The sequence below is a fragment of the Melanerpes formicivorus genome, unplaced genomic scaffold (assembly GCF_026170545.1).
Source record: "Melanerpes formicivorus ecotype bairdi unplaced genomic scaffold, bMelFor1.0.p_v2 SCAF_25, whole genome shotgun sequence".
Taxonomy (NCBI): domain Eukaryota; kingdom Metazoa; phylum Chordata; class Aves; order Piciformes; family Picidae; genus Melanerpes; species Melanerpes formicivorus.
Genome location: NW_027142377.1, coordinates 789,412 through 816,729, shown reverse-complemented (window position 1 = coordinate 816,729; position 27,318 = coordinate 789,412). Strand labels below are relative to the sequence as shown.

Below are 27,318 nucleotides of genomic sequence, written 5' to 3'. Positions count from 1 at the left end.
TCTTCTTTCTCTTGGAGTTCAAGTAAAGGTGGGCGAGGAGCAGGCAGCAAGAACAAGAAGGTTCTCAGAAACGTCTAGAGCAAACCTTGACCTTCGTCCAGGGGCTGTTGCGAGCAGCCGGAGCCCGGAGCGCGGCCCGGCGGGGTGACCACGCCGCCTTCCTCGCCCCGGAGGTTGCCAGGGAATGAGCCTCAGCCGAGCGAAAGGCAGAGGAGCGGCTTCGCCCTCATCCCTGCTCACAGCAGGGTCTCGCCCCGCTCCGCGGCCACCGGCGGGGCTTGGCGGCCTGCCGTAAAGCGCGGCGCCGCGCGAGCTGCCGCAAAAGGCCGCGAAAGGCGGCACGTCCCCCTCGCCGCACACGCGCGGCCCGCGGCGCGCCGCCCGGCCCTGGCCCCCGCCAGGCTCTGGGGGCGGCGGATGGCGCCGGCGGCGGCAGGGCCGCAGCGGGCCTAGGGGCCGCGGCTGCGTTCTCCTCCGCAACATGCTGGCCGCCGCTTGGCTGGACAGGGCTTTATGGGGGCTCCTCCGCGGCGCGGGGCAGAGGCGGCCCGCCGGCGGTGCGCGGCCGCTGGTCAGCCGGGTCGGGGCGGCCGGGAAGGGCGGCGGAGGGACGGGCGGCCGCCGCCACGGGAACGGCGCCGTTTTCTGCCCGGGGGCTGCGGCGGGGCCCTCCCTGCGGCAGCACCACCACCACCGGCTGCTGCGGCCGTCGGCCGCCGCCTGGCGCCTCCTCAGCGGCGGGGCCAGGGCGAGGAGCGGCGGGGCCGAGCCGCCGGAGTCCCCCCGGGAGCGGCCTGTGGCGGGCACCTATGCCGAGCTGGTAGGTGACCCGGGGTCGGGTGAGGGGTGGTCGGTGCGCGGAGCTGCCTGCCGCGCTCCTCCCTCCTTCGGTGCTCCCGGCGGGGAGCGCGGCGGGCGGCGCTCGGTCCCCCCGCTGGCAGCGCCGGGTGCCCCATCGGGCAGCCAGAGGAATGCCGCCTGTGCAAACAGGTGTCACGCCCGAGCTTGGCGCCCGGCGAGCACTTGGGGACTGTGGGTGGCGGCGTGCATGCCTTTGGAAGGCTGAGTTAATGTTTAGCGAGGGGCCGTGCCCCTGTGGCTTGTGCAGGCGGCGCCTTGCTGCCCCGGGGGCCGAGAGGGCTTTCGGGCTGGGGCAGCTCAAAGCGGTCACAGGGACGCGGGGTCGTTCCGGTAGGAACAGACCTGCAGCTTCGGTAGACTTGGAGAATGGTTGGACTCCATCTAAAAGGTCCTTGCCAGCCAGAACAGTTCTGAGGCTGTGTGATCAGTGAAAGCAGTGCTGAGCTGCCCTGACACGAAGGACAGGTTGGCACCGTGGGTTCAAAGTGCCCCGGCCATGGGGGGGACCTTGGCTTGGTCCTGCTGGCTGCTGCGCTCTCCCCACGCCTGTGCTCCAGGGCTAGGATGGAATAGTTTGCAAGGTCCATGGCCCTCAGCACTACAGCTCTGCCTCTCTCAAACATCTCCAGGGATGGGCATTCAACCACTTCCCTGGGCAGCCTCTGCCAGGCTGTGAGAACCCTTTCAGGAAAGAAGTTTCTTCCAATGTCCAACCTAAACCTCCCCTGGTGCAGCTTGAGGCTATTTCTTCTTCTCCTGTCACTTGTTCCTAAGGAGAAGAGACCAACCCCTCCTCACTCCAGCCTCCTCTCAGGGAGCTGTAGAGAGCAAGGAGGTCTCTCCTCAGCCTCCTTTTCCCCAGACTAACCACCCCCAGCTCCTCAGCTGTTCCTCCCCAGCCCTGTTCCCCAGAGAGTCTATGTTTGCCTTGATCCATTCTGTTATCTGCCATGTGGAGGGGCTGGAGCCAGGGCAGGGGAGGGTAAGGAAGCTGGGAAGGGCCTGCAGAAGAAGTCTGAGGAGGAGCAACTGAAGGAGCTGGGGATGGTTAGTGGGAACCAGAGGAGGCTGAGGGCAGAGCTCATGGCTCTCTACAGCTCCCTGAAAGGACCTTGTGGAGAGGTTGGTGCTGGTCTCTTCTCCCAGGTCATTAGTGACAGAACAAGAGGGAAGAGCCTCAAGCTGCAGCAGGGCAGGGGCAGACTGGAGAGGAGGAAGAATTTTTCCCCATCCAGAGTGGTCAGGCACTGGGCTGAGCTGCCCAGGGAGGTGGTGGAGTCCCCAAGGCTGGAGGTGTTTCAAGGTGGTTTGGCTGTGGTGCTTGGGGCTATGGTTTAGGGGTGAGCCTTGCAGAGCAGGGTCAGGGGTTGGGCTTGGTGCTCCTGAGGCTCTCTTCCACCCTGCCTGTTTCTGTGTTTGCCTTTGCTCTCACAGCCTGAAGTTGTTGCTTTCTTGCTTTCCAGTATGAAAACCCCTGGACCATCCCCAATATCCTGTCAATGGCAAGAATGGGTCTGGCTCCAGTTTTGGGCTACCTGATTGTTGAGGAGAACTTCAACATTGCCCTGGGCGTCTTTGTTCTGGCCGGCGTGACGGACTTGGTAGGTTGGCGTCGGGCTGGGGGTGGCCTGGCTTGCAGGGCTGCCAGCCCTGAGCATTGCACTTCAGGCTCCAGTGCAGGGTGGCAAGGAGTGCAAGAGCATAGCTTTTAGATCTGCTGGGGGCCTGCATCCTTTGCTTGCACGTAACCTGGGGCTGTTCAGTCTGGAGAGGAGAAGGCTGAGAGGGGATCTGATCAATCTCTATCAATATCTGAGGGCTGGAGGTGAGGGAGGAAGGGACAGGGACAGGCTCTGCTGTCTCTGTGATGGGACAAGGGGCAATGGATGAAAACTGCAGCACAGGAGGCTCCACCTCAACATGAGGAGGAACTTCTTCCCTGTGAGGGTCCCAGAGCCCTGGAGCAGGCTGCCCAGAGAGGTTGTGGAGTCTCCTTCTCTGGAGCCTTTCCAGCCCTGTCTGGCTGTGTTCCTGTGTGATCTGTGCTGGATTCTATGCTCCTGCTCTGGCAGGGGGCTTGGACTCAATGACCTTTGGAGGTCCCTTCCAGCCCCTGACATCCTGTGAGCCTCTGAACAATCCCCTCCAGGGCCTGCTCTTGACTGTGGCACTTGGTGTTTCCTGGGTGTTGGCTTGGAAGCTGCTTTTGGTAGCCCAGGCTCAGGAGGGGAACAGTAAGAGGGATGGGAAAGCATCCAGGGAGCAAACCAAGAGCATCCCAGGCCATGGGTGTGTGGCTGAGGGGAGACCTCACTGCTCTCTACAGCTCCCTGAGAGGAGGCTGGAGCCAGGTGGGGGTTTGACTCTGCTGCCTAGGAACAAGTGATAGGAGGAGAGGAAATGGCTTCAAGTTGCTCTCCAGTGGTCCCTTCCTACCCCTGACATCCTGTGAGGCTGTGAACTGAAGGGCACTGAGTACTGGTGGATGAGAAGGGGGTCCCTGGCTGGTGCCAGGTGGCCATTGTGCTCATACAACCAGCTGCAGATGCACCTGCTCCCCACCCATCCTCAGAATCCTGTGGGTTATTTTTTTCTCCCCTTAGAAAAAGAAAAAAGCTTGAAAAGGAAAGAAAAGAAAAACCTTTCCAAGCTCATGAGGCCCTGGAAATGTTCAGAGCCTTGCAGCAGCTGGCAGGCAGTGGGGAGGAATAAACCCTCACCCTGCTGCCAGCCACCAGATCTCCTCTGTCAGCAGAGTTAAACCAGCTGTGTGCTGTCATTCCTGCCCTAGCTCTCCACCAGCAGCACCACACAGAAGCTATTTTTAGGCTTGGGTTTATCTTCTGGGCTTATTCATTCTTTTTTTCCCCCCCCAGCTGGACGGATTCATTGCCCGGAACTGGGCTAACCAGAAGTCAGCTCTGGGAAGTGCTCTCGATCCCCTGGCTGACAAAATCCTCATCAGCGTGCTCTACGTAAGCCTGACCTGTGCCAACCTGATCCCAGGTGAGAACACTGCCCCTGCCTCTGCTGCCTGAGGGCCTGAGGCTCCTCCCAGCTGGGGCAGTGCTGCTTGGGCCTTCTGCAAGGAGAGCTCTGCTGGGTGGCTTTCAGCTCTTGCCTTGGCAGTGTACTGCTCTTCAGCACTTCAGCACAGCTCCCCTCCCCCAGCTAGCACAGCCCCCCAGCACCCTAATGCAGCAATAGTAGCTGTGAAAAGGAAAGTTCTCCTAGACTGGCTCAGCTCAAGGGCTGCCAGCTTGAGGGCCGGCTCCAGGGCTTCCCCCTCCCCCCCCGCTCCAGGGCTGGGCTCAGGAGCTTCCCCCTCCCCCCCCCGCCCCAGGGCTGGGCTCAAGGGCTTTCCCCCCACCCCTCTCCGGGGCTGGGCTCAAGGGCTTCTCCCCGCCCCCCTCCAGGGCTGGGCTCAAGGGCTTCCCCCCCACCCCGCCCCAGGGCTGGGCTCAAGGGCTTCCCAGTCAAGAGAGATGGGGAACTACCAGAGAGAGGCTAAAAGAGAGCTGTGAGGATGATTTCAGAAGGGACTTCCAAAGCTCATCCAGTCCAAGCCCCCTGCACTCAGCAGGGACATCCTCCACTAGATCAGGTTGCCCAGAGCCCTGGCCAGCCTCACCTTGAATGTCTTCAGGGATGGGGCCCCAATGAAGGGACTTGAGCATCTCTGCTGTGAAGGGAGACTGAGAGCCCAGGGGCTGTTCAGTCTGGAGAGGAGAAGGCTGAGAGGGATCTGATCAATGTCTATCAATAGCTGAGGGCTGGGGGTCAGGGTGAAGGTTCCAGGCTCTCTTTGGTGGTGCCCAGGGACAGGTCAAGGCACAGCAGGTCCAAGGTAGAACCCAGGAGGTTCCACCTCAACATGGGGAGAAAGTTGTTTGGTGTGAGGCTGCTGGAGCCCTGGAGCAGGCTGCCCAGAGAGGTTGTGGAGTCTCCTTCTCTGGAGCCTTTCCAGCCCCACCTGGCTGTGTTCCTGTGTGCTGTGCCCTGGGTGCCCCTGCTCTGGCAGGGGGGTTGGGCTGGATGGTCTCTGGAGGGTCCCTTCCAGCCCTACCATTCTGTGACTCCATGACTTCAGCTCCAGCCCTTTCAGAAGCCACACTCAAGCTCTTCCCTCTCACATCCAAGCTGCCCTGCAGGACCGGAGGGAGGTTTCTTGCTTCCTGCTCCACGCTGTGTGCTCTCTGTGTGTGCAGTCTCTCCAGGGTGGATGTGCTGTCTGAGAGCTCCTTCTTGGCTTGGTTTTGCAGTTCCCCTGACCTCCATGATCCTGCTGAGGGATGCAGCTCTCATTGCTGCAGTGTTCTACGTGCGGTACAAAACTCTTTCTCCCCCGGTGAGTGTGGAGCGGGGACAGAGCTCTGGGAGCCTGCCAGCCCTTGCTGTGGGTCAGGTCCGTGGTGGGTTTGGAGGAGTGCTCAAGAAAGGGAAGCCTTGAACACAGTTGTGCCCAGGGGATTTTAACCTTGAGGCTTGATGGGGTGCAGAGAGCCTATGGGGGAGAGCTGTGCTGCTTGATCTGCTGGGTGGAGCTGCAGGCAGAACACGAAACAGGTTTCAGAGAGGTGAGTCAGAGCTGCTTGGAACTTAGGAGGTGGGGAGGGGGGAAGCAGAGGTGAAGAGGAGGGTCAGAGTTGGGGGGAGAGGGGGCAAAGGTGAGGAGGGGGGAAGAAGAGCTGGGGAAGGGGAAAGCAGAGGTGGGGAAGGGGAAAGCAGAGGTGGGGAGTGGGGTCAGAGCTATGGAGGCAGGGCAGAGCTGAGGAGTGAGTGCTGGGTAGCAAATCCTGTAAGGATGGCAGCAGGGTGATGCTTCAGTGCCACAACTCAGTTTACTGTCTCCTGCAAAGGTGTGGATTTGAGTATTCTCCAGCTGCTTTTCTTCCCCTTCTCTATTTCCTCCCAACAGAGAACGCTCAGTAGATATTTTAACCCCTGTTATGCTACTGCCCAATTAAAGCCAACATTCATTAGCAAGGTAAGAGCAGGAAGCAGTTCCAGAGGGGGGCTCCACAGCTCTTGGGTGCTGTCTGCTTTGGGGGCAGGCTTCATCATTTTGGTGACCTTTCCTGGTTTGCTTTTGCCAGATGAACACAGCAGTGCAGCTCATGTTGGTGGCAGCTTCTTTAGCAGCTCCAGTCTTCAATTATGTGGACAGCATCTACCTGCAGACCCTATGGTAACTTCCCTCTTCACCTCTGGGACCTGTGTTGAGTGCAATAGAGATTAATCTAACTGTGGGGAAATGGAAAGAGACCCAGCTGGGCCTCCCTGCTGGACCAGCTCCAGCTGGGCCTGAGTTTGTGCCCTTTTGTTCTTGGCTCTTCCAGAAGCCAGAGATTTATTGCTGCTTAATTTACTGGAGAAGCAAACCTTGGGCAATGAAGAGAGTTGACATCCAGGAAGCAAAGCTTGCAATAGGAGCAGAGCCAGGGAAGGGGAGGTAATGCTGGGGAGGGGAAGCAAATCCCAGCACCAGAGGTGGTGCACACAGGCAAACTGTAAAATTCAGAGTGATGGAAGAAGCATCAGAGTGGGAGGAAGGGATCCATGCAGAGGCACCTTGATAGGCTGCAGAGCTGGGGCCATGACAACTTCATGAGGTTCAACAAGGCCAAGGCAAGGTCCTGCAGCTGGGTCAGGACTGATACAGGCTGGGCAGGGACTGGCTTGAGAGCAGCCCTGAAGAAAATACCTTGGGGGAGCTGGGGGATGAGAAGCTCAAGAGGAGCCAGCAGGGAGCACTTGCAGCCCAGAGAGCCAAGCAGAGCCTGGGCTGCAGCAAGAGAAGTGTGGCCAGCAGGGCCAGGGAGGGGATTTTCCCCCTCTGCTCCACTCTGCTGAGACCCCACCTGGAGCACTGTGTCCAGCTCTGGAGCCTCTCTTCCAGGAAGGATCTGGAGGTGCTGGAAGGTGTCCAGAGAAGGGCCATGAGGATGAGCAGAGGGCTGGAGCTGCTCTGCTCTAGAGACAGCCTGAGAGAGTTGAGGTTGTTCAGTCTGGAGAGGAGAAGGCTCTGAGGAGACCTTCTTGTGGCCTTGCAGTATCTGCAGGGGGCTCCAAGAAAGCTGGGGAGGGACTTTTGAGGGTGTCAGGGAGTGACAGGACTGGGGGGAATGGAGCAAAAGTAGAAGTGGTGAGATTCAGATTGGATGTCAGGAAGAAGTTCTTGGCCATGAGGGTGGTGAGAGACTGGCACAGGTTGCCCAGGGAGGTGGTGGAAGCCTCCTGCCTGGAGGTTTTTGAGGCCAGGCTGGCTGTGGCTGTGAGCAACCTGCTGTAGTGTGAGGTGTCCCTGCCCATGGCAGGGGGGTTGGAGCTGGATGCTCCTTGAGGTCCCTTCCAGCCCTGACAGTTAATTCTATGAGTCTCCCTTCTGCCATCACTGCCAAAGCAGCCTTGTTGCCAGTTACCCCCAATAGGATGAGGGGGGTCCCAGTTTTGCTTGCCAGTATAGCTTCTGCCTTCACATCCAGGTGTCTGAAGGAAGAGAGGATTCTTGCTAGGTGATAGGATGGAAGGGGAGGGATCCAGTGCAAGTAGAAAGAGGAGCAAACCTCCTCATGGAGCAGCTGAGCTCTGCCTGACTTTGAGCTGCAGCTGCCAGGAGTGCACTTAGGTAAGAGTTCAGAACAAAGAGGCTGAGCAGAGAGCAGAATTACCTAGTGACTTAGCTTCAAGTAGTGGAGAATCCATTGTAGCTGCCTGTTAGGAGAAAACAGCCCAGCCTAAAGCTTTCAAGCAATTCAGAACCTTGATCTTAGCCCTCAGTGAGGTTGGAAAGCCAAGTGTAGAATTGCATCTGGGGGAGATGCTTCCCTTGCTACTTGGCTGGGGCTCTGAGAGTCACCATGCTGGGAGGAATGGAGGAATGCTGGCTGGGAGGAATGGAGGCATGCTGGCTGTAACTTAAGCAGGGTCGTCTCCAAAGCCTCTCAGCAGTGGCCTGGGCAAGGCTGGCAGTGTGTCCAAGGAGGGCAGGAGTGCTGGAGGGGCAGGCCTGCAGCAGTGACTCCGCCCAGCGCCCGGTTAGTGCAGCACAGACCCCAGGGGGCTTGTAGTTCCCTGGAGCTGTCTCCTGAAAAACAAGGGTGGTGCTTCAAAAAGGAAACATTCTGAGTCTGCTCTTTTTAGACCCAAAGGACTCACAGGGACTGTGGGTTGTGGTTTCTTTCCCTCCCTCCCCTCAAGGTGCATCACAGCCTTCACCACGGTGAGCTCTGCTTACAGCTACTACCGCTACGGGCAGAAGACAGTTCAGGTGATCAACAACAAGTGAAGTGCTCCTGAGAAGGATCCCTTTGGAAAGAAGGTTGGGATTGGATCAAGGAACTTTGGCTGGGCTTGGGGACTGGTTGTGGTTGGGTTTTTGTCTCCCTTCACTTCCTCCTTTCCTGCTTTGAACCATGGCATTGCAATGAAGTGAGGGTGGAAGTGTGTGTACATATATACAGAGAGATTTGGGGGAGGGTTGGGTTTGTCCCACTGTATTTTTAATTTGTTTCCAATGAGATTGTTTACAAACCCCAAATAAATGATATTCTTAGATGCAGGTTTCTGCTGGGTGCTGCCAGGTGCATTCTGAACCACGAAGGGGCCAGGCTGTGTCTGGGTGGTGCCCAGCGACAGGAGAAGGCACAACGAAGGGGCTCGAACATCTCTGCTCTGAAGAAAGGCTGAGAGCCCTGGGGCTGTTTAGTCTGGAGAGGAGAAGGCTGAGAGGGATCTGATCAATGTCTATCAATAGCTGAGGGCTGGGGGTCAGGATGAAGGTTCCAGGCTCTGTTTGGTGCTTCCCAGGGACAGGACAAGGCACAACAGATCCCAGCTGGAACCCAGGAGGTTCCACCTCAACATGAGGAGAAACTTGTTTGGTGTGAGGGTGCTGGAGGGCTGGAGCAGGCTGCCCAGAGAGGTTGTGGAGTCTCCTTCTCTGGAGACTTTCCATCCCCCACCTATTCCTGTGTGCCCTGCCCTGGGTGCCCCTGCTCTGGCAAGGGGGTTAGGCTGGGTGATCTCTGGAGGTCCCTTCCAACCCCTTGGAGGGGCTGAGAGAGAGAGAGACTCCTGTACCTCCAGCTTCTTGGAAGCTTCTGAAGATGCTGTCTGATGTCAATACCATGGGAAAAAGAGGACTTAAAATACTCTCCAAATGAGGAGAGTGGAAGAACCTTTCAGCTGCAGGTGCTGTTCACTTCCCTGTGCCTCTGTCTAGCTTCACCAGGACACCCCCAGGCCAGGCCAGCTTGCACAGGCAGATACAAAGCCTTTTTATGTGGTTTTCTCTTTAATGTTGTACAGAATAGAATACAGGGGGGAAAATTATTAGTACCACCTTTTTTTCTTAGCTGCCCTTGTGTTCTGTGGTCTAACCTGCATCTTTCAGCCAAGGAGAGCTAAGAGCAAAGCCTATAGAAATTCCCTGCCAGGAGCTGTTTACTACTATGGTGTCATTTTGGGGGGGAGATACAGTCCTGAAGCAGAGAAGTCTTCAGTGGCCTGGCCTGGACTGTACAGTGGGTAAGGAATGGGCTGGATGGTGGCATCCAGAGGGTAGTGCTCACTGGCAGCAAGGCCACATGGAGAGCAGTGACAGTCATGTCCCTCAGGAGTCCATACTGGGACCAGTGCTGTTCAGTATCTTTACACAGCAAGATTGAGGCACCCCCAGCAACTGTGCAGATGGCACCAAGCTGAGTGGTGCTGTCAATATGTCAGAGGGACAGGATGGCATCCAGAGGCACCTGGGCAGGCTGCAGAGCTGGGCTCAGGAGAGCCTCAGGAGGTCCAAGAAGGCCAAGGGCAAGGTCCTGCACCTAGGTCAGGGCAACCCTCAGTACCAATCCAGGCTGGGGGGGATGAGATTGAGAGCAGCCCTGCAGAGAAGGACTTGGGGGTGAGAAGCAGGACAGGAGCCAGCAGTGGACACTGGCAGCACAGAAGGCCAAGGGCAGGCTGGGCTGCATCCAAAGCAGTGTGGCCAGAGCTGGAGAGACTGGATGCCCTTCCAACCCAGACCATTCTATGATTCCTGGCGGGGCTGGGGGTGCTGGTGGTGCGTTGTTTGAGGGTGTGTGGGTTTTGTGTGGCTGCGTGGCTGTTTTTGATTGCAGGTACCTTTGAAACCGCCTGATGCGGGTCGGAGGACGGAGGAAGCCTGGCTTGTGAAGGTTCCACCTCGGTGCCACCTCCCTCGGGAGCTCAGTGCAGCTGCTCCGTGGGAGGCGCCTGAGGATTTGTGTTAAACCAAAGGCCCGGGCGCTAGAGCCGCTGCTTTCGCCATGGCTACTGTTAGCTTGCAAAGGGCGCAGCGCCTCTCGCCCTCGTCGGAAAGCTCGGTCCACGCCTGGGGCTCGGGTTCCGCACGGCGGGCGGGCGCGATGCGGTGCGAGCTGTCCCTGCGCGGCCGCCGTACGCACGGGTGCCGCTGGGGCGGGCTCGGGGGTGGTTCCGACCCCCCCAGCATGGCAGCGGCTCCGCCCTCCTCAACATGGCGGCGCCGGAGCAGGCGCCGCCGCCACCGCCCGAGGGCTCGAAGCCGCTGAGCGCTCTTCTTAACGGCATCGCCCAGGCCGCCTACTATGGCAATGCGGACATCACGGAGGAGCTGCTGCACGGGCAGCTCTACCCCGAGGCGGCGCCGGAGGAGTTCCGCGCCCTGCGCGCCAAGATGAGCGGGCTTCTGCAGGTAGCGCTCGGGACCGGGGTCTGCGGGGCGGGGGAAGCGGCTTCGCTCGGGGCGCCCAGCTGCTTCATCGCTGTCCCTGCCCGTGGGCCTCTGGCACACGGGGACGAGCGGCTCCCGCCCCGAGCGAGTGACTCCGAGGATGTAGCCCTGTCGGGGGCCGTCCCTTAGCGCGGGGCTGAGCTGTGCCTCTGCTCCTTGGTGGCAAGAGACAGGAGCAGAGGCTCCAAGCTGCCCCAGGGCAGGCTCAGGCTGGAGCTCAGGAACTATTTCTGCCCTGGAAGGGATCTCAGACATTGGAATGGTCTGCCCAGGGCAGTGCTGCAGTCACCACCCCTGGGGGTGCTCCAGCAGCCTGTGGAGCTGTGCTTAGGGACATGGTTTGGTGCTGAGCCTGCAGTGCCGGGCGGAGGGCTGGGCTGGCTGGGCTTGGAGGGCTCTGCCAGCAGGATGTGTGCTGTGATTCTGTACCGGGGGTCCCTGCCGTGCCCGGCGGAGGGAAGCGGGCGGCGCAGCCGTTGCCTGCATCGCTGGCGGTGCCGGCTGGCTGGGGCGGCCCGGCCCGGGCTCTGCCTTGCCGTCTGCTCAGCAGCAGCAAGCCGGCAGCCCTGTGCGCGGCCTTCAAACCCCCCGGGGGGTTTCTGCTGCTGCCACCAAGGCCTGCTTCTTGAGGACACTGAGAGAAGAGCTGGTGGTCAAAACAGGGATCGAGTCCCGCTGGGCAGAGTCAGTGCCTCTCAGAATCACAGCATCTCCCAGGCTGGGAAAGACCTCAGAGATCATCAAGTCCAATCCATTACCTAATACCTGACACCTCCTGACAACCAAACCATGGCTCCAAGTGCCACATCCAAGCCTTTCTGGAACACCCCCAGGGATGGTGACTCCACCACCTCCCTGGGCAGCACATTCCAGTGGCCAATTACTCTTTCTGGGAAGAACTTTCTCCTCCCCTCCAGCCTAAACCTCCCCTGGCACAGCTTGAGACTGTGTCCTCTTGTTCTGGTGCTGCTTGCCTGGGAGAAGAGACCAACCCCCACCTGGCTACAACCTCCCTTCAGGTAGCTGTAGAGAGCAAGAAGGTCTCCCCTGAGCCTCCTCTTCTCCAGGCTAAGCAACCCCAGCTCCCTCAGCCTCTCCTCACAGGGCTGTGCTCAAGGCCTCTCCCCAACCTTGTTGTCCTTCTCTGGACACCTTCCAGCATCTCAATGTCCTTCTTAAACTGAGGGGCCCAGAACTGGACACAGGACTCAAGGTGTGGCCTAACCAGTGCAGTGTACAGGGCACAATGACCTCCCTGCTCCTGCTGGCCACACTGTTCCTGCTCCAGGCCAGGATGCCATTGGCCTTCTTGGCCACCTGGGCACACTGCTGGTTCATGTTCAGCTGCTGTCAACCACTACCCCCAGGCCCTCTCTGCCTGGCTGCTCTCAGCCCCTCTGACCCCAGCCTGTAGCTATGTGGGGTTGTTAGGGAGCAGCTGTTCTGAACAACAGGAAGGGCAGAGAGAGGAGCTGGTGGTTTGCTTAGGAGTGTGTTTACTTCTTTTTCACCCTCCCTTCACAGAAAAGCCCGAGGGGGCCCCTGGCAGCCGTGGGGGAGCCCAAGGGGGCTCCTGGCAGCTCCATGTGGCACCAGCAGCTTGCAGGGTGACTGCTGTCTCCCTGTGGCTACATCCACAGCTCTCAGGTAGTGTTTGGTGCACCCCAAGAACCACAGAATGGTTTGGGCTGGGAAAGCCCTTCGAGATCCTCCAGTCCAACCAATCTCTAACTCTGCCAAGGCTGGGGCTGAGCCATGGCCCTCAGCACCACAGCTCTGCCTCTCTCAAACACCTCCAGGGATGGGCATTCAACCATCTACCTGGGCAGCCTCTGCCAGGCTTTCAGAACCCTTTCAGGCAAGAAGTTTCTTCTATTGTCCAACCTAAACTTCCCCTGGGGCAACTTGAGGCCATTTTCTGTCATCATTGTGAAGAAGAAATGAAGCTCAATGGAGCAGGATAGTCTTGGCTGGAAAATGTTTGCTGCTCAAGCCCTGCTGTTTAGCAATGATAGTGATAGGGCTGGGGGGGATGGAGCAAAAGTAGAAGTGGGGAGATTCAGATTGGCTGTCAGGAAGAAGTTCTTGCCCATGAGGGTGGTGAGAGACTGGCCCAGGTTGCCCAGGGAGGTGGTGGAAGCCTCCTGCCTGGAGGTTTTTCAGGCCAGGCTGGATGTGGCTGTGAGCAACCTTGGGGTTTTGGGTTTGTTCTGTTTTTCAGACTCCATCCTGATTAAAGCCTTCCCCCTGCAGTCATTTGGGCCTTTTCCTTTTGGTGGCAGTAGTCCATCAGGATTACCAACAGGGAGCCCCTTGCTGCCGTGCTGGAAGCTCTCTGGGCTCCTCTCCTGCTTCAGAAGGAGCTGCACCTTGGCTGCACAGCAGTAGAAATGTCAGCCCCTGCCAGTGGAATGTTTTATTCTTTGATTTGTCAGTGCTTCCTTCCACACACACTGAAGATGTCACCAGCAAATACCCTGGGATGTCCTTCACAGGCTCACAGGATCCTAGGGGTAGGAAGGGACCTCAGGACATCTTCCACTCCAAGCCCCCTGCCAGAGCAGGACCATAGAATCCAGCACAGGTCACACAGGAACACATCCAGACAGGGCTGGAAAGGCTCCAGAGAAGGAGACTCCACAACCTCTCTGGGCAGCCTGCTCCAGGGCTCTGGGACCCTCACAGGGAAGAAGTTCCTCCTCATGTTGAGGTGGAGCCTCCTGTGCTGCAGTTTCCATCCATTGCCCCTTGGCCTATCACAGGACACAAGCCTCTGGAGCCTTTCATTAGTGACAGAACAAGAGGGAAGAGCCTCAAGCTGCAGCAGGGCAGGGGCAGACTGGAGAGGAGGAAGAATTTTTCCCCATCCAGAGTGGTCAGGCACTGGGCTGAGCTGCCCAGGGAGGTGGTGGAGTCCCCAAGCCTGGAGGTGTTTCAAGGTGGTTTGGCTGTGGTGCTTGGGGCTATGGTTTAGGGGTGAGCCTTGCAGAGCCGGGTCAGGGGTTGGGCTTGGTGCTCCTGAGGCTCTCTTCCAGCCTGAAGGTTTCTGTGATGCTCACAGCAGCAGCACTCTGCCAGGCCCCTACCCCAGTGTGCCCAGCTGGCTGTGCTTAGGGTAGGCTGGGGGAAAGGGACAGGACTCTTACTGCCTAGCTGCTGGAGGGCAGGAATCTGCAGTGGTGCCCTGGCAACTTTGGGGTTTTAGTGGAAGGGCTTTTGAATGAAGGTTGTGAGGTCCCCAGTTTGAGACTGGCATCTGCTGGAGACAGTCCAACAGGGGCCAAGAGTTTGATGAGGGGTCTGGAACACCTCTGTTGTCAAGAGAGTCTGAGAGCCCTGGAGCTGTTTAGTCTGGAGAGGAGAAGGCTGAGAGGGATCTGATCAATGTCTATCAATAGCTGAGGGCTGGGGGTCAGGAGGAAGGTTCCAGGCTCTGTTTGGTGCTTCCCAGGGACAGGACAAGGCACAACAGGTCCAAGCTGGAACCCAGGAGGTTCCACCTCAACATGAGGAGAAACTTCTTTGGTGTGAGGCTGCTGGAGGCCTGGAGCAGGCTGCCCAGAGAGGTTGTGGAGTCTCCTTCTCTGGAACCTTTCCATCCCCACCTGGCTGTGTTCCTGTGTGCCCTGCCCTGGGTGCCCCTGCCCTGGCAGGGGGGTTGGGCTGGATGATCTCTGGAGGTGCCTTCCAACCCTTGACCTTGTTTGTTCCTCTGCAAGCTGTCAGGTCATTTCCATGCCCCAGCTGTGTTTGCACCATGCCTTCACCACTTCAGGTCTGTCAGACCCTCAGGAGGTGACCTCTGGCTGGAGCCTTGAAGAGAGCTTCAGTGCGAGCTTTTCCCTTCTCCTCCTCCTCTTCCACCACAGTCCATTGCTTCAGCAGACATGGATCTGAACCAGCTGGAGGCTTTCCTCACTGCCCAGACCAAGAAGCAAGGTGGGATCACAGCAGAGCAGGCTGCAGCCCTTGCCAAGTTTTGGAAGCACCACCGAGCCAAGATCCACGAGAGCCTGGTGAGCCGCAGCCGCCGCGACAGCGTCCTGAGGAGCATCAGCTGGAGGGTGGATCTGAAGGCACAGGCCAGGCACCTGGAGCAGCTCAACACCCCTGTGGCCATTGTTGAGATGGAGCTGGGCAAGGATGGGCAGGTAAGGGCTCTCTTCTAGAGCAGCTACAGCTGCTCAAGCTGTGTCTGTGCTGGGGCGGCTTCCCAGAGCCATGGAACGGTCTGGGGTGGCAGGGACCTCCAGAGGGCTTCTTGTCCACCCCCCTGCATCTGAGTCACACAATGTTGATGGCTGGAAGGGACCTCCAGAGGGCTTCTTGTCCAACCCTCTGCATCTGAGTCACACAATGTTGATGGCTGGAAGGGACCTCCAGAGGGCTTCTTATCCAACCCCCTGCAGCTGAGTCACAGAATCAGTGTTAATGGCTGGAAGGGACCTCCAGAGGGCTGCTTGTCCACCCCCCTGCATCTGAGTCACAGAATCAATGTTAATGGCTGGGAGGGACCTTCAGAGGGCTTCTTGTCCAACCCTCTGCCTCCAAGTCACAGAATCAATGATAAGGGCTAGAAGGGACCTCCAGAGATCATCCAAGCCACTCCCCCTGCCAGAGCAGGGTCACCTATCCCAGGTCACTCAGGAATTCATCCAGGCAGCTCCTGAATATGTTCAAAGGGAGACTCCACAACCCCCCTGGGTAGCCTGTCCCAGGACTCTCTCACCCTCCTGTTTCCATGGAACTTCCTATGCCTCACCTTGCACCCACTGCCCCTTGTCCTGTCACTGGGCATCAAGTCAGTCTCTCTTCACCTTGGACATCCTGCACTTGTGGTCCATCATTACACACAGCTTCACAGATTGCACTGGGTTGGGAAGGAGCCTCCAAGGGCATCTTGCCCAACCCCCTGCAGGCAGCAGGGACACCTCCAGCTAGAGCAGGCTGCACAGGGACACAGTCAGGCTGAGCCTCACCTTAAATGGCTCCAGGGATGGGGCCTCAAGCCCAGCCCTGGGCAACCTGTGCCAGGCTTTGAGAACCCTTTCAGTCAAGAAGTTTCTTCTAATCTCCAACCTAAAGCCCCCCTGGGGCAGCTTGAGGCCATTTCTCCTCCTCCTGTCACTTGTGGCTCACAGAGGTCTGATCCTGAGGGATGTGGTTGGACCCAGTGCTCTTAAAGGGCTTTCCAACCAAAATGCTTCTGTGGTTTTACACAGGTATATCTGAAAGGGGCTCCAGGAAAGCTGTGGAGGGACTCTTGATCAGGACCTGTAATGACAGGATGAGAGGGAATGGATTGAAGCTTGAGGAGAGCAGATTGAGACTGGAGAGGAGGAAGAAATTGTTGGCAGTTAGGGTGGAGAGACACTGGCACAGGTTGCCAGGGAGGCTGTGGCTGCCTCCTCCCTGGAGGTGTTGAAGGCCAGGCTGGATGAGGCCTTGAGCAAGCTGGGCTGGTGGGAGGTGTCCCTGCCCATGGCAGGGGGTTGGCACTGGATGGTCTCTGAGGTCTCTTCCAACCCAACCCATTCCATCACTTCATGAAACCAACCCTTAGCCCTTCCCCTGTGCCTGGGGACCTCTGGCAAAGACAGTGGCAGAGAATTTCCTCCTGGCTGTTGCAGGAGTTGTTGCTGCACACTGGATGCAACCCAGGAAGGTGAAACCATGGTGGTCTGAGGCTTTGGCTGCATGGTGGCAGGGGGGCAGCACTCTGGGGGTGACATCATGGAGGGGCAGCACCCTGAGGTTGATCAGAGGGGACAGCACACTGGGGTCTACTCTGAAGGGCAAGTCTGGGGCCTGTGTGCTGCTGCCTTGCTGCCACTTGGCAGAGTGGAGGCTGTCAGTCAGAGATGTGATTTGGGCACTGGTGAACACCTCCTGGGTTGGTAGAAGGAAGCTGGCTGCTGCCTGAGGAGTAAATAATTCAGCACAGACTGTTTTCATTTGGACACTTGATAAGAGGGGTGGCTGCAGCTGCATTGATGTGCAATGAGTTGCCATGAATATTTCATCTCCTTCAGCAGAGGCAGAGCAATGCTCTGAGGGAAACCTCCCCAGAAGTGAAGGGAATCATTCTGACTCTTCTCTGCCTCTGCACTGGGTGCAGCAGAAGGCCAAGCAGTTTGCTGGAGTGTCTGCTCCTCCTGCTCCCATAACTAACCTTGCTATGTGCTTGCCACATCTGGATTGTAAGGGGTCAGTTGTTGCAGGTGGTCTGCTCTCAGAGAGCTGCTGTTAATGACTCAGGGTCCACATGGAGCCCAGTGACAAGTGGTGGCCCTCAGGGGCTGGTACTGGGACCACTGCTGGTGAACATCTTTGTCAGTGCCATGGGAAGTGGCATTGAGGCTCCCTCAGGGAGTCTGCAGGTGGCACCAAGCTGTGTGGTGCTGCTGACAGGCTGGAGGGAAGGGATCCATCCAGAGGGACCTGGGCAGGCTGCAGAGCTGGGCACAAGCCAACCTCATGAGGCTCAACCAGGCCAAGGGCAAGGTCCTGCAGCTGGGTCAGGGCAATCCCCAGCACAAATCCAGGCTGGGTGAGGAGTGGCAGGAGAGCAGCCTGCAGGAGAAGGCCTTGGGGGTGTCAGTTGGTGACAAAGTGCCCAGGAGCCAGCAGTGGTCACTGGCAGCCCAGCAGGCAGCTGTGTGCTGAGCCGCATCCAGAGCAGGGAGAGCAGCAGCACAGGGAGGGGATTCTGCCCCTCTGCTCTGCTCAGACCACACCTGCAGCACTGCCTCCAGCTCTGGGGCCCCCAGCACAAGAAAAGATGCTCAGAGGGCTGGAGAACCTCTGCCATGGGGACAGGCTGGGAAAGTTGGGGCTGTTCAGCCTGGGGAAGAGAAGGCTCCAGGCAGACCTCAGAGCAGCCTTCCAGTACCTGAAGGGGCTCCAGGAGAGCTGGGGAGGGACTGAACATCCCAGCCATGAAGCAACTTGCTTTGAAAGCCCTTTGACAGTGAGGCTGAAAATCAACCCCTGCAGCAGCTGCCTTTCAGCCTCCTTTTGCCACCTTCTGTTGGTGGCACTCAGGGCTCCTCACTGCCACCTCCTCCTTCCCTCCCCAGCAGCTCAGCTTTTCTCTGGCCCAATGCTTTTGGTCTCCTTTCTTTGTCTACACCTCGCTGATCTCTAACTTCCTGCCCCCTTTCTTTGTGCCCTTTGGAATCTTCTCCTCCCTCCCTGAGCATCTCTGCAAAGCTCTCCTGGCATGAAATTTCAACTGGGCAGACATCCTCCCCGAGTGAGCTGGGAAGTTGCTGCCCTTCTGCTGCCCTTCCTGCCCTGCTGCACCAACACTGCTCCATATAGTGAAGGGTCATTGCTGCCTGACCTGAGCTTACCTGCAGCCTGCAGGCACAGATTGCTGCTTGACCTAGCATGGAGAAACAGTGAGAGCCTTGCTTTGGCACCACAGCTCAGCCCTCAGGTAGCTCTGCATTGATGTCACAGTCTGGGCTGTGTTCTGTTCCTTACAGCTTCACACATTGCACTGGGTTGGGAGGGAGGCTCCAAGGGCATCTTGTCCAACCCCCTGCTGGCAGCAGTGACACCTCCAGCTAGAGCAGGCTGCACAGGGACACAGCCAGGCTGAGCCTTACTGGAAGGGACCTTCAGAGGTCCCTTCCAGCCCAACCCATTCCATGAATCCCTCCTGCAGGTGCAGCCCTTTTGGTGTGGGAGCTGTGCTGAGCCCCCTGGGCAGCAGCTTGGTGCAGGCAAAGCCGTGCTCTGGGAGATGAACCAAGCCATTCTGGTTGCCTGGATCCAAAGAAGGGCAGCCTGGCCTGCAAAGGGGAAGCAAACCCAACCACCCAACTGTATTTTTTTCCCCCTTTCCCAGCCTTAATCCCTTTTAATCTGTGTAGCTCTCAGCAGCATTGCTTGGGCCAGCAGCAGGCAGGCGCGGGGCGTGTGGAAGCCAAACCGATCGGCTCGGCCACCACGGCCTTCATGCTTCCATGTGATTAAAAGCATCAAATCCACTGAGCTGGTAGGGGAAAAAGGCAAAAAAGATCACCTTTGTGGCCAAGCTGAATGTAATCACTTGAGCATTTTGTTCACCTTGGACATTTCTGAGCTGGAAGGGAACAGTTACGTAAGGCGGAAGCAGCTGAAAAGCAGAGAGGGCAGCAGGGCGCTGGGCGCCCAGCAGGCTGCAGCACAGCTCTGGCTGCACCTAATCCTCTGCCTGGCACTCTGCAGCTCTCTGCTGTCACACTTCCACTCCCCTGCAAGCAAAGTGAGGTTTGGGCAAGGGGAGGAGAGCTGATTTGACTCTGCTGTGGCTGTTGGGATTTGGGGTTGTTTAGCCTGGAGAAGAGGAGGCTCAGGGGAGACCTCATTGCTCTCCACAACTCCCTGAAGGGAGGCTGTAGCCAGGTGGGGATTGGTCTCTTCTCCCAGGCAACCAGCACCAGAACAAGAGGACACAGTCTCAAGCTGTGCCAGGGGAAGTTTAGGCTGGAGGGGAGGAGAAAGTTCTTCCCAGACCATTGGAATGTGCTGCCCAGGGAGGTGGTGGAGTCCCCATCCCTGGGGGTGTTCAAGAAAGGCTTGGATGTGGCACTTGGAGCCATGGTTTGGTTGTCAGGAGGTGTTAGGTATTAGGTAATAGACTGGACTTGATGATCTCTGAGGTCTTTCCCAACCTGGTTGACTCTGTGATTCTGATTGCTGTCTCTTGGATGTTCTCATGGTGTTCTGGTTTGTGACATAATTTATCCCAGGATGGAGAGATTTCTGTGAAACACATTTCATAGGATCACAGCATGGCTCAGGGTGGAAGGGACCTCAGGGATCATCTGCTCCAACCCCCCTGCCATGGGCAGGGACACCTCTCAACCAGCCCAGGCTGCTCAAGGCCTCATCCAGCCTGGCCTTGAACACCCCCAGGGAGGAGGCAGCCACAGCCTCCCTGGGCAGCCTGTGCCAGAGTCTCACCACCCTCACACTGAAGAGCTTCTCCCTCAGCTCCAGTCTGACCCTGCTCTGCCTCAGCTTCAAACCATTCCCCCTTGGCCTGTCTCCAGACACCCTCAGCAAAAGTCCCTCTGCAGCCTTCCTGCAGGATCCCTTCAGCTATTGCAAGGCAGCTCTGAGGTGCCCCTGGAGCCTTCTCCTCTCCAGGCTGAACACCCCCAGCTCCCTCAGCCTGTGCTCACAGCAGAGCTGCTCCAGCCCTTGGATCATCTTTGTGGCCTCCTCTGGCCCCACTCCAGCAGCTCTGTGTCCTTCTGCTGGGGACAGCAGACCTGGAGGCAGGATTGGAGGTGAGGTCTGAGCAGAGCAGAGTCCAGGGGCAGAATCCCCTCTCTTGCCCTGCTGCCCACACTCCTCTGGCTGCAACAAGTAGCCTCTTGGAGTCTTAGCTCCAGCACTGGTGGCCATCTGCATTCTTCAGAGGGCTTGAATGTAGGCAGTGGCAGGTGGTTTGTTCTTGGAAAACCCTGCACATGGAAGTTGTTCTGAGCAGCAGTGCCCACTGCAGTGACTGGCAAAGGATCACATTGGGACTGGCCTGGCATGGCCAAGCACACTGAGAAGCCTTGGCTTGCCAGCTGGCCAGCACTGCCACTCTTGACACTCTGCCACCTCCTTGCTGAAAAGCACTGTGGAGAGCCTTCTAGGTTTGTCCTCCTCCCTCCTGAGAGCCCCAAAGGGCAGCATTGGGGGTTGGGAATAAGAAGAGTTTCTTAAGTTAGTGTAATGAGGAGGGGATGCTGCAGGGGGAGGTGTCAGGACATAAACAGTTGTACAGCAGACACAGGGCTGGGATGGAAGGCTTCTAGCACCACACCTTCTGGTACCAGAACTGTGCCCAGTTCTGGGGCCTCCATCATGAGAAGGACATAAGACTGCTGGAGAGGGTCCAGAGGAGGCCACAGAGATGCTCAGAGAGCTGGAGAACCTCCCCTATGGGGATAGGCTGGAGAAGAGAAGGCTCCAGGGAGACCTCAGAGCAGCCTTCTGGTACCTGAAGGGGCTCCAGGAGAGCTGGGGAGGGACTTCTGACAAGGGCTGGGAGTGACAGGATGAGGGACAATGGCTTTGAGCTGGGAGAGGGGAGATTGAGACTGGAGATGAGGAAGAAATTCTTGGCAGTGAGGGTGGGGAGACACTGGCCCAGGCTGCCCAGGGAGGTGGTGGAGTCCCCATCCCTGCAGGGGTTTCACAGCTGTGTGGATGTGGTGCTGAGGGAGGTGGTTCAGTGGCAGCGGCTGAGCAGCAGTGGTGAGGTTGTGAGCTCTGGGTGAGGGCTTGGACTTGGTGAGCTCAGAGGTCTGTGGTTCCATGTAAATCTGCAAGCTGTGGCTTTGCAGCCTCCTAGGGATCCATTCCCATGGCTCATCCCAGATGAAAATGGCAACCAGACAAAGATCCCTTCCTTCCTGCCTGCCTTCCTGCCTTCCACCCATCCTAGTCCGTGCAGAGAATGCCTCTAGTGGAGGGATTTCACTGCTAGCTGCTGGAATTTGCTGGTGGCCAAAGCTGTCCTTGGCAGGCAGCAGCTGAGTGTGTTGGTGCCGACTGTGTTGTGAGCTGCCTGCCCAGGACTGGAGCTGTCAGCCCCTGGAATGTTTGGTGTGAAAGCCAGCTCAGTCCTGCTGCAGAGCTTTGGCATCTCTCAGTTTGTCCCCCCTGGCAGTGGCAAATGGGACAGCCCAACTCTGCCAAGGCTGGGGCTGAACCATGGCTCTCAGCACCACAGCTCTGCCTCTCTGAAACCCCTCCAGGGGTGGGCATCCAACCACCTCTGCCAGGCTTTGAGAGCCCTTTCAGGCAAGAAGTTGCTTCTAATCTGAGAAAGCCCAGAGGGCCAAGCAGAGCCTGGGCTGCAGCAAGAGAAGTGTGGCCAGCAGGGCCAGGGAGGGGATTCTCCCCCTCTGTTCCACTCTGCTCAGACCCCACCTGGAGCTCTGTGTCCAGCTCTGGAGTGCAGACAGACCTCCCTAGCACTTCCACCCTGCAAACACCCAGCACTGGCAAGAAGGTCATTGCTGTCAGCAGCCTTCTCTTGCAGGCCTCTCTTCCTCTGCTTCTCTTCCTCTGCTTCTCTTCCTCTGCTTCTTTTCCTCTGCTTCTCTTCCTCTGCTTCTCTTCCTCTGCTTCTCTTCCTCTGCTTCTCTTCCTCTGCTTCTCTTCCTCTGCTTCTCTTCCTCTGCTTCTCTTCCTCTGCTTCTCTTCCTCTGCTTCTCTTCCTCTGCTTCTCTTCCTCTGCTTCTCTTCCTCTGCTTCTCTTCCTCTGCTTCTCTTCCTCTGCTTCTCTTCCTCTGCTTCTCTTCCTCTGCTTCTCTTCCTCTGCTTCTCTTCCTCTGCTTCTCTTCCTCTGCTTCTCTTCCTCTGCTTCTCTTCCTCTGCTTCTCTTCCTCTGCTTCTCTTCCTCTGCTTCTCTTCCTCTGCTTCTCTTCCTCTGCTTCTCTTCCTCTGCTTCTCTTCCTCTGCTTCTCTTCCTCTGCTTCTCTTCCTCTGCTTCTCTTCCTCTGCTTCTCTTCCTCTGCTTCTCTTCCTCTGCTTCTCTTCCTCTGCTTCTCTTCCTCTGCTTCTCTTCCCCCTTTCCCTGCCTCCCTTTCCTCTGCAGTTACCTACCTGAGCCAGTGCCTTGAAGCCTGTTTCCCCTGTCTCTACCAGGAGATGCCTGGGAGGAGCTCCCTGGCCGTGCTTTTTGGCTCAGGCCTCCTTGTTCTGTTCCCTGCTGTCAAAGCTGAGCACATGGCTCCTTTGAAGCTAACTCCCAGAGCAAACCCTCTGCATCTAGAGAGGGGCTTGGGGGTTAGCTGCTGGGAGATACCAAACAGCCCTGGGACTGAGAAGCCTCTCTCCAGGCTGTAACTTTGCCCAGACCTCGACACAAGAGGGAGGGTTATTTCTTCTTCCCCTCCCCTGTCCTTTCCAACTCTTTTCCTCCTCTCAAACTCTTCAGCTGGCCAAACCCCACCCCTGAGATGATCAGACATGCAAATCTCTGCTGTATTTTTAGCCCCACTGACTGCTGTGTCTCCATTACCATGTTAATAAGGGCAAAGGAAAAGCAGCATTTACATGGCAGCTGCCTCATTTGCTTGATAAATGCTTGCAGCAGGAGTCCCCAGCAGAGGTAACCACACAAAGGATGCCACACTTTTGCAGTGGCTCTTTGGGTTTGACTCCCAAGTCTCCAGGAGGGCCCAAAGCCTCTTGTTTTAAGGACAGAGTTCAGCTTGTAGTGTTTTGCACCCTGACCCTGCTCAACCAAAGGACCTCAGTGCCCCATTCCTCATGGCTGGATGGTGGCATCCAGAGGGTGCTGCTTAGTGGCTCCAAGGCCAGCTGGAGAGCAGTGACAGTGATGTCCCTCAGGGGTCTGTGCTGGGACCTGTGCTGCTTCATATTTGTATCACAGCAGGGTGGAGGCACCTTCAGCAGTGTGCAGATGGCACCAAGCTGAGAGATGCTGTCCATACACCAGAGGGACAGGAGGGCATCCAGAGGGGCCTGGGCAGGCTGGAGAGGTGGTGCCCAGGGGAACCTCATGAGGCTCAACAAGAGCAAGGGCAGGGTCCTGCACCTGGGCTGGATCAATCCTCACTGTCAGTCCAGGCTGGGGGAGGAGGGGATAGAAAACAGCCCTGGGGAAAAGGACTTGGGGGTGCTGGTGGGGGAGAAGCTGGACAGGAGCAGTGTGAGCCTGCAGCACAGAAGGCAAATCCTGGGCTGCATCCAAAGCAGCACTGCCAGAGATCCAGAGAGCTGATTCTGACACTTTGCTCTGGTGAGACCTCACCTGCAGTACTGTGTGCAGCTCTGGAGTCCTCAGTGTAGGAAGGACATGGAGCTGATGGAGAGGGTCCAGAGGAAGGGCATGAAAATAGTTAGGGGATTGGAGCAGCTCTACTCTGAGGACAGGCTGAGGGAGCTGGAGGTGTTCAGCCTGGGGAAGAGAAGGCTCCAGGCAGACCTAACAGCAGCCTGCCAGTACCTCATCCAACCTGGCCTTGAACACCTCCAGGGAGGAGGCAGCCACAGCCTCCCTGGGCAGCCTGTGCCAGAGTCTCACCAGCCTCCTACTGAAGAGCTTCTTCCTCAGCTCCAGTCTGACCCTGCTCTGCCTCAGCTTCAAACCATTCCCCCTTGGCCTGTCTCCAGACACCCTCAGCAAAAGTCCCTCTGCAGCCTTCCTGCAGGATCCCTTCAGCTACTGGAAGGCAGCTCTGAGGTGCCCCTGGAGCCTTCTCCTTCGGGCTGAACCCCACCCTGTGCTCTCAGCAGAGCTGCTCCAGCCCTTGGATGCTTCCAAGCAATGAACTCTTCAGACAACTGATTCCATTTCTGTTGGCTCTTTCTCAGAAGTGCAGCTGTGCTTTCAGGGCTGGTAAGAGAATCCATCCCATTGAAGCTGTGAATATGCCACAGGGCTTGAGAACATTACTTTGCTAATGGCTTTTTGTTGTGGTTTTTGCTTGGTTTGGGGGTTTGGTCTTGAAGCTATCAGCCTGGGAAGCAACATCTTCCAAGAGCCTGGTGCTGAGGAGAGCCTGCCATGAACCCACTGACAGCAGGCCTGCCCTCTTTGGCCTGCAGTTAATGGGCATGGGAGATGATGAGTGCAGGGCACCATGTTCAGGAGCAGCCACCCCTTCCAGGAAACCACATTCTCTGCTGCCAGCCACTCACTCTGAGTGATCTGCAGCTCATTTGAAACCCCCTGCCTGGGTGGAGAGCCCTTGGAGCTCCCCCAGGAAGCGGCACCCCCACGGGGCTCCGGCACGGGCAGGGAGAGGGCTGGAGCCTGAGCACACCCAATGCACCTGCAGCCTTCTGCTGCCTGCAGCTGGCTGGGCTGAGGGAGGAGAGCCAGCACCACCCTTGGCAGGGCCTGGGTCTTGGGAGAGCTGCTGCTCTCAGGAGCTGACAAGGAGCTGCTGGTCCTGGCTGGGTGTGGAAAGTGAAAGAAAGATCATGCTGAGAATCCTTACTGGAGAGAGAGGGAATGGAGTGGAGTGGAAGGGAGTGGAATGGAATGGAGTGGAGTGGAGTGGAATAGAATAGGAATAGAAATAGAATGGAATAGAATGGAATTGAATGGAATAGAATAGAATGGAATGGACTAGGAATAGAATAGAATGGCCTAGGAATAGAATGGAATGGACTATGAATAGGAATAGAATGGAATGGAATGAACTGGAGTGGAATAGAATGGAATGAAAAGGAATGGAATGGACTAGGAATAAGAATAGAATGGACTAAGAATAGAATAGACCAGACCAAGTTGGAAAAGACCTTTGAGATCATCAAGTCCAACCTATCACCCAACACCATCTAATCAACTAACCCATAGCACCAAGTGCCTCATCCAGGCTCTTTAGAAACACCTCCAGGGATGGGGACTCCACCACCCCCCTGGGCAGCACATTCCCATGGCCAGTCTCTCTTTCTGGGAAGGACTTCTTCCTAACATCCAGCCTAAACCTCCCCTGGTGCAGCTTGAGGCTGTGACCTCTTGTTCTGGTGCTGGGTGCCTGGGAGAGGAGACCAACCCCCACCTGGCTACAACCTCCCTTCAGGTAGTTGTGGACAGCAATAAGGTCTCCTCTGAGCCTCCTCTTCTCCAGGCTAAGCAACCCCAGCTCCCTCTGCCAGAAGATTTAGTTCCCAAAACAATTCCTCTCCCTCCCCTCTCCCAACCCTCTCCTCTCCCAACCTCTTTCCTCCTCTCTCCTCCACTCTCTTCTTGGCTCTGGGAGATACCAGCTTGCTTCTGCTTGACCTTGGCTGCATTGTTTTGGCTAAGTCTAACTCCTTTCTCTTGTCCCTTTTGTACAGGGGGGAAGGGGTAGGCAGAGAGGGAGAAGCTAGTGGCTTCCCCTGCTCCTTGGCCAGGGGGCTCCCTGTGCTGCTCACTGACTGTGAGCCCCTGTGCCTGCTGCAAATCCTGGCTATTTGGTGCCTATTCCTTGCAGTCCATGGCAGATTGTGGCTCTGCCTGTGAAACAGCTGCCACTTGCTTCCAGCTGAGCTGCTCTGCCAAATCTGATGTTGGTGGGGGGTGGAATTTTCAACCCACCACACTTCCCTCTTGCTCTCCCAGTCAGGGCTTGTTCCCTCTGGGCAGGGAGCTGTCAGCAGAGCTCTGCCTTTGGCATCTCGGTGCCTTGGCGGCGGTCCCAGGCCTGAGCTCCCCCCTGCCTTGGCTGCCTTGGGCTTGGCTCTGGCTCTCTGTTTGTTTTCTCTCCCACTCTGTCTCTGCTTCATTCACTGCCCAGAATATAATAAGGGGCCTGTTGAAAGGCTGCTGCTAAGTCATTTGTCTTCCTCATTCAGTTTTCCTCCTGCTTTGTTCAGCCTTCGTTCTGCAGGGAGTGTTGGAGAGGAAGTTATTCATTTCCTGGTGGGCTTGGGGGTTGTGGTGGTGTTGTTTGGGGGTTGTTGTGTTGTTGTTGTTGCTGTTTGGGGTTGTTTTGTTGTTGTTTTGTGGTGGTGTTTTCCCCTGGTACTCCTTTCTTTTGGAGGCTCCTGTGCAAACCTGGGGACTGCTGCCCAAGAGTCTCAGCAGTCAGTGCTGTGGTAATTCCCAGGCCAGGATTGCAGTCTTGAGAGCAGAAAGCATAACCATGAGGGGTTCACAGAGCTGGGGTTGTTCACTCTGGAGGGGAGAGGTCTCCAGGGATGGGGACATTCCTTGCAGGATGCTGAATGAGATCCTGGAGCAGCTCCAGGAGATAGTGCTGAAGGTTTCCTCTGGGCCTCCCATACTTGATGACAGAGTGGAATAGAATCTTAGAATGGTTTGGGTTGGAAGGGGACCTCCAGAGGTCATCCAGTCCAACCCCCTGCAGTCAGCAGGGACATCCTGGTAGATGAGAAGCTCAAGAGGAGCCAGCAGGGATCACTTGCAGCCCACAGAGCCAAGCAGAGCCTGGGCTGCAGCAAGAGAAGTGTGGCCAGCAGGGCCAGGGAGGGGATTCTCCCCCTCTGCTCCACTCTGCTCAGACCCCACCTGGAGCTCTGTGTCCAGCTCTGGAGCCTCTCTTCCAGGAAGGATCTGGAGGTGCTGGAAGGGGTCCAGAGGAGGGTCATGAGGGTGAGCAGAGGGCTGGAGCTGCTCTGCTCTGGAGACAGCCTGAGAGAGTTGGGGTTGTGCAGTCTGGAGAGGAGAAGGCTCTGAGGAGACCTTCTTGTGGCCTTGCAGTATCTGCAGGGGGCTCCAAGAAAGCTGGGGAGGGACTTTTGACCTGGTGTCTCAGCAGGCAGCACACAGAGAGTGACCACCTAGACCAAAATGTTGCTGGCACAACTTGCCCACTGCTTCTCAGGCTTTGCTGGAGAGGCACAGCCCAGACCCCCAGGCTTTCTCCAGGCTTTCTCCAGGGTTTCCCCTCCTGCAGGTGTCCCTTCCCCACGTGCCCCTTCAAGCTTCTACACCATGACTGAGCCTGGGCAGCCCCCAGCCTGCTTCACCACACAGCCCTCACTCATGGGCTGGGTGCTGCCTGCAGCAGGGTTCAGCTGGAGCCTGGCAGGACAGCCCATGGAGTCCCAGATAGCTTCAGGTTGGGAGGCAGCCTCCAAGGGCATCTTGTGCAACCCCCCTGCACTCAGCAGGGACACCTCCAGCTAGAGCAGGCTGCACAGGGACACAGCCAGGCTCAGCTTCAATGGCTCCAGGCATGGGGCCTCAAGCCCAGCCCTGGGCAGCCTGGGCCAGTGTCTCACCACTCTCCTTGGGCACA

At 57.4% G+C, this 27,318-nt stretch overlaps 2 protein-coding genes across 2 annotated transcripts in view; both read left to right on the top strand.

The window, feature by feature from the left end:
- The first annotated feature begins 367 nt into the window (after positions 1–367).
- Positions 368–8,418, top strand: CRLS1 (cardiolipin synthase 1). The gene is made up of 7 exons (XM_068153012.1): positions 368–820; positions 2,325–2,462; positions 3,738–3,867; positions 5,124–5,209; positions 5,780–5,848; positions 5,958–6,049; positions 8,062–8,418. Exons 1-7 carry the CDS (start codon positions 482–484, stop codon positions 8,147–8,149), a joined length of 942 nt encoding a protein of 313 aa, XP_068009113.1. The 5' UTR covers positions 368–481; the 3' UTR covers positions 8,150–8,418.
- Positions 8,419–10,185: 1,767 nt separating this feature from the next.
- Positions 10,186–27,318, top strand: part of COMMD1 (copper metabolism domain containing 1) — a 35,343-nt gene continuing 18,210 nt past the window's right edge. The window contains exons 1-2 of the mRNA XM_068153013.1: positions 10,186–10,558; positions 14,467–14,748. Coding sequence (XP_068009114.1) covers positions 10,361–10,558; positions 14,467–14,748 — 480 coding nt within the window. The 5' untranslated portion in view covers positions 10,186–10,360. The remainder of the gene's footprint in view (positions 10,559–14,466; positions 14,749–27,318) is intronic.

Excerpts from the sequence above, each read along its gene's own strand:
- CRLS1 (XM_068153012.1), top strand. The coding sequence starts at position 482 with ATGCTGGCCGCCGCTTGGCTGGACAGGGCTTTATGGGGGCTCCTCCGC. Across the intron at positions 821-2,324 it reads CGGGCACCTATGCCGAGCTG|TATGAAAACCCCTGGACCAT; the intron begins GTAGGTGACCCG and ends CTTGCTTTCCAG. Across the intron at positions 6,050-8,061 it reads ATCTACCTGCAGACCCTATG|GTGCATCACAGCCTTCACCA; the intron begins GTAACTTCCCTC and ends CCTCCCCTCAAG.